This window comes from Ptychodera flava (genome assembly GCF_041260155.1).
Source record: "Ptychodera flava strain L36383 chromosome 23 unlocalized genomic scaffold, AS_Pfla_20210202 Scaffold_23__1_contigs__length_28996876_pilon, whole genome shotgun sequence".
Lineage (NCBI taxonomy): Eukaryota > Metazoa > Hemichordata > Enteropneusta > Ptychoderidae > Ptychodera > Ptychodera flava.
The window spans coordinates 25742530-25759120 of record NW_027248277.1 but is presented as its reverse complement, the minus strand read 5'-3'; the positions used below and the strand labels follow the sequence as shown (position 1 = coordinate 25759120).

Below are 16591 nucleotides of genomic sequence, written 5' to 3'. Positions count from 1 at the left end.
TATAATGGTTTTCAAGTTTTATTTAATTCAATGGTACATTGGTACGTCGTTTGAAAGAATTAGTACAAGGTATGAGTCCACAATGTTTTTCAGTTTAGGTCAGTTAAGTTAGAAGGGGGGGGGGGGGGTCTGAGGCCAAACTTAAGCAATGAAGTTAGATTTATTATATTGAACTTTTGATGTTGCCCCTAAGGCATTGCCAGTAAATGTAGAATCGAATTTATAAAAGATGATTAGCGTAATTGTTGGCATTGCAAAACACCATTTTATGTATGTAAGGTTCAACATGTGATGTATTATATTAAATACATCTACCATCGAGAACAATGGAATTTTGCGTGCGCTAAAAAAGCCGTACGGAACGCCCGTTCCGTAACACGTACGGTTTCAAGGCGCCCCATCCCCTGCGGCTGTATCTGTGCGTTCAGTGGTGAACGGTTTCAAGGGACCCATTGGACGAGTGCCAGAACATGTCTCGGGCGCGCTCTGTACGTGTGTGGTGCACTCATTCCAGAGAACTTGGGGAAGCGCGTCCGAGATAGCGTTCCACACTGGCGCGATAAATTCGGAAGAAAAATTGTTGACATTGCACGAAAACGGTCACTACTCTGACAATTTGATGCCCCAATCAGGAATGTAAGGTGTCTAATGATAAGGTTTTAACGAAAATACCGCAAATGATGCACGAGCACTTGAATCTACAATTCTTTTCTGTTCTAACACTTGTTGGGGCTCATTTTAAAGCTCTTGAAGAAAGAAAAACTTTCATTGGCTTAGTTTTTTGAAAATCAAAAATTTTATATTTCACCTTTAGAGTTAACACAGGAATGGCGGCCCTTTTAAATTTCAAATATCACAAAATGTTGGGTAATTTGTTTTGCTAGTTTCAAACTTTGCACGGTGACCCCCGATTTTTATTGTTGATTTGGTAAGTGAATGGTTGAAAGTTTCATACAGGAAAGTTTGAGCAAAAGTTTAAGTTTTTCACTTTTGAGGCGCATACCACCTTAATATTTACGATGAGGATGTGGCTAAATACGTCTTATGTCATTGCTTAACATGATCTTTTTAAAATGCCTGAGGTTCTTTATGGTTGATACCAAATGTCAATGCAGATAATATGCTCAAATAATGACTCGTCAAACTTTGTTTTGCTTACTTGAATTGTATCACCACAGATTTCGCTTATCAAGATACATATTTTTCAAAATATAAAATGAGTATTGGAGGAAATTATCCTAAATAAATACCCTTTGCAAATATTCCCATTAAAAGAGCAGTCATGCAACGTTCTAAGAATATGCTATTATATGTCGAACATTTGTATGTTAATATAATCTTTGAAAATTCGTTAAAAAACTCCAGTATAAGTAAAGGACAACAGAATATAGCAGATAGAACTACGTGGGTAACATTACTCTTAGTACCAAACTCTAGGTGAAATATTTTACATAAAGAAGCCATCGCTTTTCAGCCTGATGTCGCCAATTCAATATTTTTGCAAATTGGAATATATCTTTGTTTCTGCGAACCGTACAACAGTAACATTTGATTTTGGAAGTGGAACAGTGAGGCCAAGGAATCCGGACAAGAAACTAACAACTGAAATGTACGGATGGGCTTTTGCTCTCTCTAGCGAAATAAATAATAACAAAATATTGCGGTTGACCTACTCCTACTGTATATAAATAGCAGTTAAAGAATAATAATGAGTAAGATGGACAGACAGCCATACAGACAGCTATACAGAATGAGACAGATAGATAGATAGATAGATAGATAGATAGATAGATAGATAGATAGATAGATAGATAGATAGATAGATAGATAGATAGATAGATAGATAGATAGATAGATAGATAGATAGATAGATAGATGGATGGATGGATGGATGGATGGATGGACGGATGGATGGATGGACGGAAGGGCGGGCGAGCAGACGGGCAGACAGACAGACAGACAGACAGATAGAAAGATAGATAGATAGATAGATAGATAGATAGATAGATAGATAGATAGATAGATAGATAGATAGATAGATAGACAGATTGATTGATTGCTTGCTTGATTGATTGATAGATTGATTAATTGATAGATTGATTGATTGATTGATTGATTTATAGACAGACAGTCAGACAGTCAGAGCCTGAAATGGTCAAGAGCTGTAGACAGAACAAGTGAACCGCCTATTTTGTCAACAATTTAATGAAAATACAAGCGATACAGCTAATTTGTTAAACGGAACATAAATCAGATTGATGAGACAGCCGTAACAACAAGCAAGAATTATGCCACAACAATATCAAATCTGTGCTTCTTAGTAGTATGCCCCTCCGCAGTGAAAGACACAAACTTTTGACCAAACTTTCCCCAATAAATATTTCAACAATTCCCTTTCAAATCAAGAATAAAAATCGGGGGTCATCGTGCAAATTTTGGTACAAGAGAAACAAATAACCCAATATTTACTGATATTTGAAATTCAAAACGGCCACCATTCCTGTGTGAACTCCATAGAGGAAAATAAAATTTTCGATTTTCGGAAAACTAAGACGGTGAAAAGTTTTCTAAGCCCAAGAACTTCAAAATAAGCCCCCACAAATGGTAGATCAGAAGAGAATTGTAAAAGTTCGGGAGTCAGAATATCACTCCCGGAGGCGCACGCTAGCTTATTGTAAATTCACACTTCGAGAAACCATTCAACAGTTTCGGGTAAAACGTTTGTTGATGAGACAGCCGTAACAAAAAGCAAGAATTACGCCACAACAATATCAAATCTGTGCTTCTTCAATTTAGAAGAAGAACCAGGAACGTTACCTTTTCTCAACATCGAGGACGATCCTCCCTTCAGCATGATCAACCAACTTACAAAATACCGATATATTACTAGAAAGTTCGGAAATCATGAAATGTGCAGGTAAGTTACAATTTACATACCAGGCAAAATGAACTGTTGAATAAATATAATATGTCCCATATAGCAAAGTAGAGAGAAACTAGGGGCTTTGGTCCCTTGACATGCACATTTTTTTTCTGAATATGAAAATGAAATGATAAAATTCAACATGGTGACATATGACTCTAACTAAGATTTGCAAAATTTGTACGCAAATCACAAGTTTCAATCGCTGGAGAAATATCGACCGCCAAGGATCTGCAATACTTCAACTTAACAATAGGAAATGTATTTTTACGTCTGACTTCTCCAACGCAATATTGAACAGTTTTGATTATCTGTATGTTTAGCTTTCTGTAACATTCCTATTCAACTTATTTGGAAAGGGACCATTAAGAAAAGTAGAAATCAAAATAGACTGACAGATAGATAAATATGCGACGAAGCTGGAAAATGTGACATAACAAGGCAGAGAGCTTTAATTTATTTTCAATTTTGCCCTTTTCAATTTTGCCAAACGGTCCAATAGTCAACGTAAATTCTGAAGCCATAAAACTTTGCTTACAAGATAGAAAAAATAAGTGGAGGTTGATATGCATTGTATCTTCATTCCTTTCAGAAATTAAGAATGTTTTGTGGAAATGTTGCCATAGCGACGTGATAATTTACATATATTTGTACAACAAATCCGGTAATAAATACTCATGCAGTGGAAATTGTTCTCTGTCCGAGTAACTAGCAGAAAGTGTAGTGAGGTCCAATAGCAAAAATGCAAAGTCATATATATACACTGTGAATTGATTTTTATTGACAAATTATTGTACACTTCATTGAATACAACTGGTATCAATTGTAAGAAATTATCAAGGTCCTACTGAAATGAAGAACAGAACAAAGATTAATTGTAGGTACTTTTTAATCTGCGAAATCATAATTTTAATAACACATACAGAGACAGTATCCAGCCAGTGACAAATTTCAAAATAATTGCATTGCAATACACTGTCAAGGACTTCCGCACTCACGATAGCTTGAATTATGCTATGTACATTCCTACAAAAACCACATCTATAGTATACCTTCCAATATATATATATATATATATATATATATATATATATATATATATATATATATATATATATATATATATATATATTCAAAAGTAGTTTATATATATATATGTATATTCAAAAGTAGTTAAACAGTATATATATATATATATATATATATATATATATATATATATATATATATATATATATATATATATATGTATATTCAAAAGTAGTTAAACAGTTTTTAAGTTCACCCGGATTGAAATAAATACAGCAATGATGTAAAGTAATTTCATGCAAGTGCAAGCAATAGATCATTATGGAATCTCTATGATTGTGTCATATGAATGATGAAGATAGGATATCAGCAGGATTAGTTTATAGCAATTAATATAGCGAAAAGAAAGAACATCATCAAAATCTCCTATGTGTTCATCAGTTATTTACCAAGGCGACTGTTTCGGGGATTTGAAAACAGTGCAGTCAACTGCCTTGGCTCCCCAAACAGCACTGATCAGGTACCACCACACCTTAAGTTTTTCTGAGTCTGATATTATATATGATGTCTTTCGGTGTTACATTGAATTTTTCAAAAAGTTGAGGATGTCTTGACTTAGCTTTATAAAACTGTCTGATAATTTTTGGTTGTATATAGTGGTATATATAAATATATTATATACATCAATATATAGACTATAGATTATATATATAGACTATAGATTATATATATATATATATATATATATATATATATATATATAAATATATATATATATATATATATCATAGACATTTGAATGTTGCGGAATTGAAGGTCTTTTTTTAAAGTGTTGTCATCATGGTGGAATTCATCTTCACGGTTACCCTATTGTATGAGTACTGATTGGGTTCAAGGCATTAAATTACATTATCATCCCGTCTTGCGAATACATCCATAACACCAGACATAAAATTGACTAAAGGCAACGGCAATGCCTGACGTGTTGGAAGCAATTATGTATGTTTATTATCGCAAATTGTGTGTGTGTGTGTGTGTGTGTGTGAAAAAGATGTGTACTGACAACAATTAGAAATATACCGTATTAAAATATCTAGTACACAAATACATAATAATATGAAATGAACTAGTTTTCATGTTGAGCTATTCATTATGTATATAATTATACAGCTGAGTGTCACCTTTAAATTGTGCAAAAACCCTGCTATACAAGCAATTAAATGGTAACCTATACCTTCATTACTGTATTTAGCAAATAATCCCGGCAAAGACAAATTCAAAGCGAATGTTGAATTATTCATTATAAAGAAGAGTATAAAGTTCGCCGCCACATCGAAAATGTTGAATTTCATTATTGCATGCGAATCTTCTAATCGTATTGCTTATTGCTCGACATCAACGACTTCTTTATACGTGATGTTATAATCTGACTAGCACAACTGTTGACATCTAAACACTGATAAAAATCTGAGAACAATGTGGATGTAAAGTAGCTCTCCATATTGAATGATCAGCCAGTTTCTACAACCGAGCATAAAATCTCCCTCTAATTATATAAGTGCACCGGAACTAAACGATAGCTAAAAATTTTTTTTGAGGATCAGTCGGTCAATATCGGACGTGTTCGAGTCCAACAATTGTGTATTGCTCGGAGTTATTGTTCAATGTTGGCGCTTTCTGCGTACTTTCCTGACCCATCTTCATCAGCGAAACACTTCATTGCAGGATCTACAAATGGAACACGAAGAACAAGAGTTGAGATATTTTCTTGTCACTGAGCATGCGCACAACAATGAAGTGCAGCATAGACTAGTACTAAGCAATTGTTAGAAAGAGAGAGAAATGTATTCAAATGAAAATGTGAGAAATTTATTAGACGTAATTTATTACCTAAATGTGCTATCTTGATTAGCCAAGTATAAAAATCATCATGGAAAGTTAAGGATTAGAAATTTTGTCAAAATTTACCGGTCTTTTGGATTTAAACAAACGGCCCCGGCCTTGCGTTATCTCTACGGGGAATGGAAATTCTTTTTTTAATCTCAAACTAACAAGAATGTGAAAATGCCCTTTATTACAAAGAATATGGAACAATTCAATGCAAACAAAAGTTCAAAGAAAAGTATTATTGAAATTTGGGTGTCCCAAGCATATATTACCAAAGTAGCAATTGGTATTGGTATCTTAATCTGGAGTGAAATGCTTGCAGGTAAAATCTCCTGATTATTTTAAAAGATCAGTAGCTGTAATGTTTGTCGATATTTGCTGTGCGATGTCAACTACTTTCCTTTTTTCTCCAAAAACATGTTGATATACACAGTATTAATCTTATCAACTCAGTCAGCACATATATATACTGTGTTGTACATGTTGAAAAGCGAATTCTTGTCCCAATTAGAATTAATTGTAAACAACAATGTCGTTTTCACGTACACTCGCTTGTTTTCTAAATAGTGAGCGAATTAGCGAGTTGAACAATAACTTGTCGTCGACATACAAAACAGAAATAATGACAAAATTACAAAGATAAATCACACAGGTATTATGTACCAGTATTTTTCATCAGCTTAGGAATGAAGTTGTTCCAGAATGAACACTCTTTGGCTTTCAATGCTCGTCTGTTTGACATCGTCAGTGCAATTTCTCTATATTCTAATCCGGGTACTTTGAACAGCGGCCAATCATGTCGTGCCTCTTCTTCAGAAAAAGTTGCATCGTCTCGTGGAAGGTTTGGATTGCTGAAAATGTACAACGATATGTTTCTATGATATAGCTCTCCCAGGGAAGTAAAATTCATATTTCATTACATTTAAACTATATGAACACAAAACGCATAGCCTGAAAGTCCTTTGGACAAATAGAGATATAATTGGATTTAAAAACTCATATTAGACGATTAGATATTTTAAGGTTATTACCCAATTTCACCTTTTCCCGTGCCTAGTTAAATTGATGGATTTGTAAATAAAATCAGTAAAATTATGACGGCAACAGTGGACGAGTTATGGCATAAGCTTGCTTCGGAAATTGACCGAATTGATGCTAAAATTCATAAAGGGGATTTTGTACATGTAATACTCTGACATTACGCGCCAAATCACTCCTGTACTTCAGATAGTTCTTTTACCGTGACCATTAGAGGGCGATAAAAACATAGGGTAGACTTATTTAAAAAAAAAAACAACACATGTTGAATTTTAGCTAAACTACGTTGTAACTCCTGTGAGTTATCGTTCGACCGTGTAATTTATTTTACACACCTTAAACTTCGCCCCGTTTGACCTAAAGGATGACGAGAGTGTTCATTAAGTTTGATTGGGTACCGTATATTGTGAGTTCGAACCCTGTTGAATCCACCATATTAACTACTCTGGTTTGATAGCTCTGCTGGTGGACAGAATTGTCCCTGAGGCTGTCTTTTACTCAGTTTAAGCAATGTATTCATTGCTTCGCTTCGATATAGTTTGTGTGCGATATGTGAAAGTGAGCGTACGAGCGTGAGTGCTTCATGAACTCTACAGCGTGTGGAAGGGTGCAGTGAAAAATTGTAACAATTTAGCTCGGTCATTGAGCCAATCTTATTTTGACATTGGGGACTTGGCCGAGCGGTTTTGTATGCGTCTTCTCTGTTAGGCGACTGGGTACCGTACGTCGTGAATTAGAAACCTAGGCCTCAGTTGAAACCACCATATTTGGATATAGTAAGTCCTTTTATAGAAATTGGAATGCATCCGATAAGGGTCGTAAGACGTTGAGAACACAACTGTATATCTTACAGACTGCTACACAATGGATTGGCCTTTTCGGCAAAACGCGTGATGCACTACAGTATAGACACATACTTATGCTGTACATTTGTCAGATATGTATATAGTATGTTTACTCAAAAAATGCGCTAGTACAGTGTACATTTTGGTCCGCAAAGATCTGCGTTACGTACATTGTTGTGCATGAATATGCATTACATATCGCAACGCATTGATATGTCTCCATATACAAAGATAAACATTACGTATACCCCTAACGTGGTGTTCCATATACATCCATACATGTAAACATACTTAACGTATATAAAGCATTTTACCAAATATATGTCAGTATAATTGATATTATCGTAAAATATTGATTCGTTCCAACCTACCCAGTTTTGGCAAAGTTAGTCCAATATTTCATCACCTTCAATGTCATCTCAACCTCTTCTTTAGTCATAGTCCAGTTCATTCCATCCACGAAATGCCAACCGAAAACGAATTGTAAGTCCTCTGCGTGCGCAGCTTTCATCCATTTAAAAGGCCAAGTTGACTTGCTTGGCACATGCGTCATATGGTACCTGTACACGTTGAAACCGGCCTTGGCGTATGCTCGCGCTGACGCGTCTGCCGGGCATATGAAGTAAAAGTCACCGAGCTGTTGGCTGAGGGTGTCAGCGTAATTAAGGTCTTCCAGATCAGCATCATCCCAGCTGATGTACATAAGTTTGATTGCGTCCTTCACAGCCTGGTCTGTTTTCATTCGAGCACCGGGAAGGAGACTGCTCATCAAAGACTCATACACGGTTTTGTTCATTGTTAGCTTGGGCTCTTCCCACATGTCAGGCATTCCATATGCGACGAAAAACATCCCTTCGTCAGCCATGTTGCCAAACATGAGATCTAAACCCGACTTTGTGAAAGCCATCGTTTCAGCAACTCGCGATGGGTTCTCAGTAAAGAAATAGCCATCGACCACTGGAGGAAATGCAATGTTTGGAAGTGTTTGGCCGACTATGTTTTCAAGTTTATCCTGTGAAGAGTAAAATTAATATTGATGATATATCGGATATCAGTTGCTGGACTTAACAAAGAAATATTCAAATGTTGGTTTATTCAAATAAAAGAAGGCGAAAGTAATGAGAAGGTTGACGGTGAAGGGATGGATGGATTGGTTGGTGAGTCTATACATGGAAGTATCGTCAGTCGAATAGACACTCTGACGCACAGACATACACAATTTCAGACATTCAGATAGATAGATTGATAGATAGACAGAGAGATAGATATATAGATTGATAGATAGATAACAGATAGATTTAGATAAATAGATAGACGATATGTACAGATATAGACAATACTTTGTACTAGAAGTAATTTTGTATTACTGTAGATAGATAGATAGATAGATAGATAGATAGATAGATAGATAGATAGATAGATAGATAGATAAATGGATAGATAATGGATAGATAGACAGAAGCTTATTGAATGTTGATCGAGACACCAGAAACGATTATAGATTGAAACGTGCTGTATAGTTTGGAACTTTGAATAATTATCACCAAGGCGGAGTTCACCTTATATTCTAAAATCTTTATACAGCAGAAGTGGGGTACAAGGTGGGATGACATTCTGCAGTGGTCGCTGTATGGGAACAAACAAGTGATTCTCACCTTTGTAGCTATGATATCCATAAAATCTTTAAAATCTTCAGCTTGCACAGCACGGAGGCATTGAATTAACTCTTCGGTTGTTTCTCGCTCACACCCAACAAGTTTACCAAGTCCATGCGCCGTTTTCCTTTGCATACGGGAATCTGTGCTGAAATACCCCTTGACAAACACATTTCCACTCTGATATTGAATGGGAAACAAAATAAAATGAAATGAGATACTAATCAATTAATCAAATGCGAAAAAAACAGCTCTTTTGTTGCAAAAATTGAGCTGAAATTCTCACAGCTTAAATGCAATTTCGCAGCCTAAGTAAGTCATAAAAGTCTCTGTTAATCTGAGTTTGTACAAGGTAAACACATAACACGATCGGAACTACTTTTGGATAATCGAATGGTAAAGTAATGTCTTCAACATCTCCTAATGTAAGGTAATCTGCCCTTTTTGTACATTACACACTGGTTTTTATGAGTAATTTGTAATATTGAGACGTTCAGCTACAGGGCACCTAATATTATTGAGAAATTTGAAAAATAGGAAGCTCCAACTATCCCGAAATAGTTCCGATCGTGCATAACATTACAGGAGCAAAAGTAAACGCTTAGGCTATACAGAAATAACTAAGAGTATCAAAATATGAATGTGTCTTGTTTCGCGAGCATACATAAATTTTGCCATGGCAGATGCAGTTTTTTTGAAAGTGCCTACGAAATCATTATCTGTAACCCCTGCTGTGGTTAGAAATCGGCGTTTTATTTTACCCAAAATGCATTTCAATACCAAGTAGTTTGCCTAATAGAGAAAGACAATAGCTATTTAAGGCAGGGGCACTTAAAATGATAAAAATATATTTAAACCACAGGAAAACCGAAGAGAACTTCTCAAAATTAGTTCTGAATGCCCTTGCTGTGACTCGTTCGATCACTTACAGTGAGAGGAATACGTCTTGTTGGTTTTGCAAATCATAGATATTCACTACTTAGAGAATGATGTAATGTTGAGTACCGAATGTATTCTTTTAACGAGAAATCGTACTCTTTGACCATAGTAATTTCCTGGTATTTTGAGTTGATTCACCTAAATTCCGCATTTAAACGGATTTCCTCTCATTCAGCCATTATTATATTCACCCCAATTCCTTGTAAACAGTTGGACACACACCACTGATAATCATAGGTTATATATTCCACAATTTTCTACATTGTCCACTGTTCTTTTGATTTTCCTCACAATTAATTGAATATACAACTTCTTGTATCAGCGTTAGCCAGAGAAAAACGATATTTCACACCGTCTTGACCTCTACAGCCGTGTTGGTTTGATATCCAAACAGAATATTAAGGCTTTGTAGGGGTGTAACGAAGGGCTATGCAGTATATCCATCACAACGTGGATTAAGATTACAAATACAGGCTTTTTGAACTTAACCTTCTACCGCTAGCATACAGAAGAGAAACAGCAGATCTAATATTTTTCTTTAGGTGTTTTGATGAATATTATGATGTTAATTTAGATGACATTGTGTGTTTCTATAGGTCGATTCTAATTATCCAATTTCGAGATCTAGTAAACGAGTATTTAAAACTCAAACCTCATTCTTACCTAACAGAATCATTTACACATTCTTATTTTAACAGAATTGTTTCCTTATGGAACCAGTTGGATTACCACATCAGATCTTCAGAGAGTCTATGTCTTGTTCAATCAAAAGTGACTTTGTTTTATCAGCAGAAATTTAAAACTCATTTCAATGCCACCGACACTTGCACATGGATAACAACATGTTGCTGTCACAGTAATTTTGCTCCTGCGCTAAATTTTATCTGACATTTTCTCTGTTTTTTATTATCTGTTTGTTGTTGTCGTTTAACATTTTCTTTTCCTTTTTAATGTATTGAGGGAGTGTTAGAGGTGTTCAACACCTGTTTGTCTCTAACATTTACTGGCTTCTGTTTTAGTTTCGACTTTCTATTTTTCAGCTTTGGTGCAAAGGGTTTCCCTCTTGTCGTCTAATTGTTGTTTACGTTAGGTGTCTCTGTTCCGCATTGAAATCTATGTATGCCAGTAAGGAAGTATAATGAAGAAAGAAATAAATAAAAATAAATACCTGCATGATAACCCTGTGGAAAAGTCCCTGCATCAAGGGAGACAGCAACATGTATTCACAACTCAATGACCCAGCACTGTTACCGAACAGGGTAACCATGTCTTTATCTCCGCCAAAAGCTGTACAAAGAAACAAAAGGCACGTTGTGTGGCAACTTGTGAATAGTATCATACAAATTTACATAAAAACACTTTGGGCGTAAGGTAGTAAAAGACACGTTACGCCACAATTACTTTGATTAGAGTAGCTGTAAAAAGAATTCACTGTATTATATAGTTCAGTACCTTCTATATTGTCATGTACCCATTGTACAGCTGCCATCTGGTCAAGCAGGCCATAATTCCCTGGCGCGTGTTCATCGCCTGAAAGAAAAATATATGTGTAATATTAATGTAATTCCCGAATGATAAAATCAACTTTAAAAATGACAAATGAATAAATAAACAATTAAATATATAAATACATAAATAAACAAACAATCAAATAATTAACTGACTAAAACAAATTAAAAAAAATAAAAGATAAAGGATTGACAGCATTAGCATTAGTGTACTTCATTGGTTGCTCTTTTGCTTGCCAACATAGTGAAGCTACGTTTTCTGATAGTCAAGATCGATCAGATACTATTTTGTAATTTAACTGCTCTCTCTCTCTCTCTCTCTCTCTCTCTCTCTCTCTCTCTCAATACATTGAAATTCTACTGCGGATGCGCTATCAGTGTAACTTCGTGTTACTTAAGATTAATTTAACTTCATCCATTCATTGACATATTGGTAAAATCGAACAGCATAAGAGATTTCTAAAAAAATCATACATGGTCATCAGTAAAAGTAGATCGTACTTTGGTGACATTCAAAATTTTCGAATTCTTTTCTGATCTACCACTCATATGCGTTGATTTTTAAACTCTTGGTGTGAGAACAATTTCCAACGTCTTAGCTTTTTTGAAAATCGAAAATTGTATTTCACCTCATGCAGTTGAGACAGAGATTGCGGCCATTTTGAATTTGACATATCGGTAATTGTGAGGTAATTTGTTTCTGTCATACCAAACATTGCACGATGACCCCTGATTTTCATTTTTGGTAGGGTAAAATAATGGCTGAAACTTCCATTGATGAAAATTTGAACAAAAGATAAACTGTATTACAATCGAGCATATACTACCTTAAACAAGCAATTCAGTCACATATGACGGAAGGGATATATTATTAAACACATACTTCATAGCGTTCACCCTACCTGTGGACAGGAAGCCCAGTGGACCAAGTCGGTAATTGAAAGATACAGCGATGACGTCACCAATGGCGGCTAATGGTGTGCCCTTGAAAAAAGCGTTACCGGATCCCATGATGAATACGCCGCCGTGGATCCATACCATTACAGGTAGCCGATCTGTCTGAAAATGTTTAAGTCAAGCTAATAGTAAGTAAATCAATCTGGAGTGCTGAATAGACGAGCTATTTGGGAAAAAAAAACGTACTGATAAAGATAGGCCACGATTTGTGTCAAATGTCAGTTTGTTCTCAGCATGGTCTCACCCAGGGTCCGTTGTGTCCTAGAAAAAAATATATTTTGACCTATAGTTGTGCAAACTGACAAGTATGAGAGTAGCTCGGAGACATTGGTTTTGTCATTTTTTTGGTAATAGAACGGTTGAAATTTTCATTGACAACAGTTTGAACAAAAGGTTTTCTTTCTATTGTGTCTCTTATGTCTCCATATAGTAGATTTGGCAAGAATGAAGACCCTGACCCTTAAAGGTATACTGTCACCTGTTCCAATTTTGCCACAGTCACCATGGAAAGAGGAAATCTAACCAATCACAGATTTTAAGCGGGTGGCCGCTTTTTTAAAACAGCGCAATCACACGAGCATTTTGAATACCAAGGAACGCCCCTTTGACCATATATGGGCATATTTAGATTACAGATGACTGTTTGCCCTTAAAGACTGACCCATATTCAGTGACAACTGTAAAGTTTGTGCTTTGTTACTGAACCGTTTAGGTTACACGGCAAAACCCTAAATGTCCGAAGGAAATGTAGGCTTCTAATTAGAGCTGCATTTGTTCTATAGCTGAAATATCGTCAAGACTGCAACCTATCTGACCTTCATCACTTTCCACGCATCAACGTTACAAACATTCTTATTTTAAGAGTTAAGACGTATATAATTTACATACTGTACTTACTGACAACCCAGATCGGTCTCCCGACTTGGCTCGACAGAAAACTCCTTCATCTGGTAGTCTTTGAATAATTTTTTAGTGTTCTTTTCGTTCTTAGTTGTGTACTGCCTAGATGTTGAAATTGTCTCAAGAAAAATCGCTTTTGTGTATTGTTCAGCTATATTTTGAAAAATGGCATCAATGACACTTGGCTCGAATTAGGTTCGACATTAAAAGCCAGAGTGAGAATACTTACCATAACCCCTGGGAACATCCATACCAAGTTTAGAAGGAGCGATTTGCACAAACCTGACAGAAGTCAACCCTAAGATGGTGCATACAAAGTTTCAAAGCAGTAGGACGAGCAGTTTCAGAGGAGAAGATATTTTGATAAAAACAAAAAACGGGAAACATTGCCCCTAAAATACCATTATGAACATTTCACCGCAATTTGACAACACGTAAGTGAGGTTACATCTAGGCACTTAAATACCATGTTTCAAAGTAATCTGGCGAGATATTTCAAAGGAAATGATATTTTGACAAAACATGCGAAAAATTGCCCCAAAAAAAAAGAAATATGAAAATTTCACAACAATTTTTACACATCAGACAAAAGTGGACTCTACAATCAAGAAAATTAAGTCCCATAGCAATTCAACGAGAACTTTTAGAGAAAATCACCAAAATGGGAAAGTTTGACTTAAATATATACAACTATGACAAATTCACCAAAATTTGAAAAAAAAAACCTGACAGAGGCCAACCCTATCCACATACATACATACATACATACATACATACATACATACATACATACATACATACATACATACATACATACATACATACATACATACATACCGGTACATACATACATACATACATACATACATACATACATACATACATACATACATACATACATACATACATACATACATACATACATACATACATACGCCGCTGACTTACATTTTGGTTTCTCTACACATACCAAATGTGAGATAAAGGCAGTGTGTGCCTCGAAAGTGAAATACTTAAACTTTTGCTCAAATTTCCTTAAGGAATCTTTCAATTTTTCTCTCTCAAAATTAAGAATGTAAAGCGGGGGTCACCATGCAGAATTAAGATTTACCGATATCTAAAATTCAAAATGGCCGCCACGCCTGTGTTAACTCTATGGAGAAAAATGAAATATTCGAATTTCGAAAAACTAAGATGGTTAATAGTTTACTGACACAAACAGCTTTAAAATGAACCCCCACAAGTGGTGTAGCAGAAAAGAATTTGTGAAAGTGTGAGACTCGATTATCTGTTCCCACGGTGCATCCTACCTTAACATGAAAAAAAAAACACCACTCACATTGTGTGTCACAGGTACGTATACGTTCAGGAAGAGACAGTCCTCGCTCAGTGTCCCTGACATTTCTTCAAGGGGATCGATAGCTTGAATACAGGCCGATCCAAAGTTCGTTGCCCGATACACCCCATCCCAGCCCACTTTCGACTGAGGTGGACGAAATCTAAGGTCACCGACTGGTGGTTCGGCGTAGGGTATCCCTTCATAGATGTGAATGGTACGATTGATGTTTACGTCCGGGTGCCAGAATGTCTCAGACTTGCCAACCAGTTTTCCCGAAGCGATTTCAACCATTGGATCGTCAGCGAAGACGAAACACAGGACAGAAAGGAAGACAGCAACACGACAGTGCACCCCGTAGAAAGCCATTTTTTGGCCTCCAAAATATACCGCCTGTCTGTTCTGTGCTTGTTAAATAAGGTCAGAAATATGTAAGGTGCAGTGTGCTTCCGTTTATGCATGCCCTAAACTTGCATTCATATATACCCATTGACATCACCGAAAACAGCTTTTGTGTCTGGACCTACAACATGTCAAAATCACCGCGTGTGTCCATTTGTATTCAAACTCTTAAGTCCATATCTGCATCCAATTGGCTGGCTATTACCGTTATCAATGAAATATACCCAATAGACTCCCAAAGTAGCGGTGAATGGTGACAATGGACCATTTAGATATAATTTTCCGAGCTAGCTGCGCACCAGCAGCCAAATTCAGGGGGTGGGGTGTCCCCTTGCGTTCAGGCAACTACTCGACTCAGTAAAATCAGAACTATGCTGTCTTCAAATCTGAATTTGCGGTGCACTTGCAAATGACCCAATACCCCTTTCGCTGGGTTTATTGTTGCTCAGAATTAGGACTTTTATCACCGTCAATACTTGCAGATCGACACCGAGACTCTTAGCAACTATATCTTCAATGTTAGTGTGACTGATATCAAGGGCTTCTAGGCTAAGACAAGTCATATTTTTTATCACTGTACTGAACCCCTTTGCACCTTCTTTGTCAAGTTCAATGTGACTGAGATTAAGATGTCTTAGCTATAAAAATTTTTAAAGCTACTAAGACCAGCAACTTCAATGTTGTTGTGACTGAAATCCAGATGTGCTAGCTCAGTCACACCCCATTCCTAAAATGTTCTGCACTACAATCACTAACATTGTCACTTTTCAGAGAAAGACTTTTGAAGCAGATAAGATTGTTAAGAACCTGGCAAAAGTTTTCAAATTCCTTCTTAGTTCACACACATAAATTTGCGTATTTCTCCTGCTGCATTTTCAAGCGAACTCGGGACATCGTTGACACTAATTTCAGTGTCAGGGAAAATCGCATATCATGCATGTTTTAGTGCATGCAGTTTACAACTTAATTGTCCTTTTTATCAACAGAAAATGAAATATTTGAATTAAATAGAACTGAATTGAAGAGTCGATAACAACCATAATAAATCGGATTCCATGGTGGTCACTTCCAGAGTTCATTGTGTGCAAACAAAGGCTGACAGGAAATATTCTACAAAAGGATTTTAACCCATAGAATTGAACTACCGACTGCTGTTAACAAAAAGTCAATAG

The 16591-nt window shown here is 36.0% G+C and overlaps 1 protein-coding gene across 1 annotated transcript; it reads right to left on the bottom strand.

Moving 5' to 3' along the window:
• Nucleotides 1–3682: 3682 nt before the first annotated feature.
• On the bottom strand, nt 3683–15503 carry LOC139123672 (acetylcholinesterase-like). The gene is made up of 8 exons (XM_070689844.1): nt 15021–15503; nt 12727–12883; nt 11769–11846; nt 11485–11603; nt 9378–9557; nt 8094–8734; nt 6503–6690; nt 3683–5680 (listed from the first exon to the last, which is right to left on the bottom strand). Exons 1-8 carry the CDS (start codon nt 15384–15386, stop codon nt 5607–5609), a joined length of 1803 nt encoding a protein of 600 aa, XP_070545945.1. The 5' UTR covers nt 15387–15503; the 3' UTR covers nt 3683–5606.
• Nucleotides 15504–16591: the final 1088 nt, after the last annotated feature.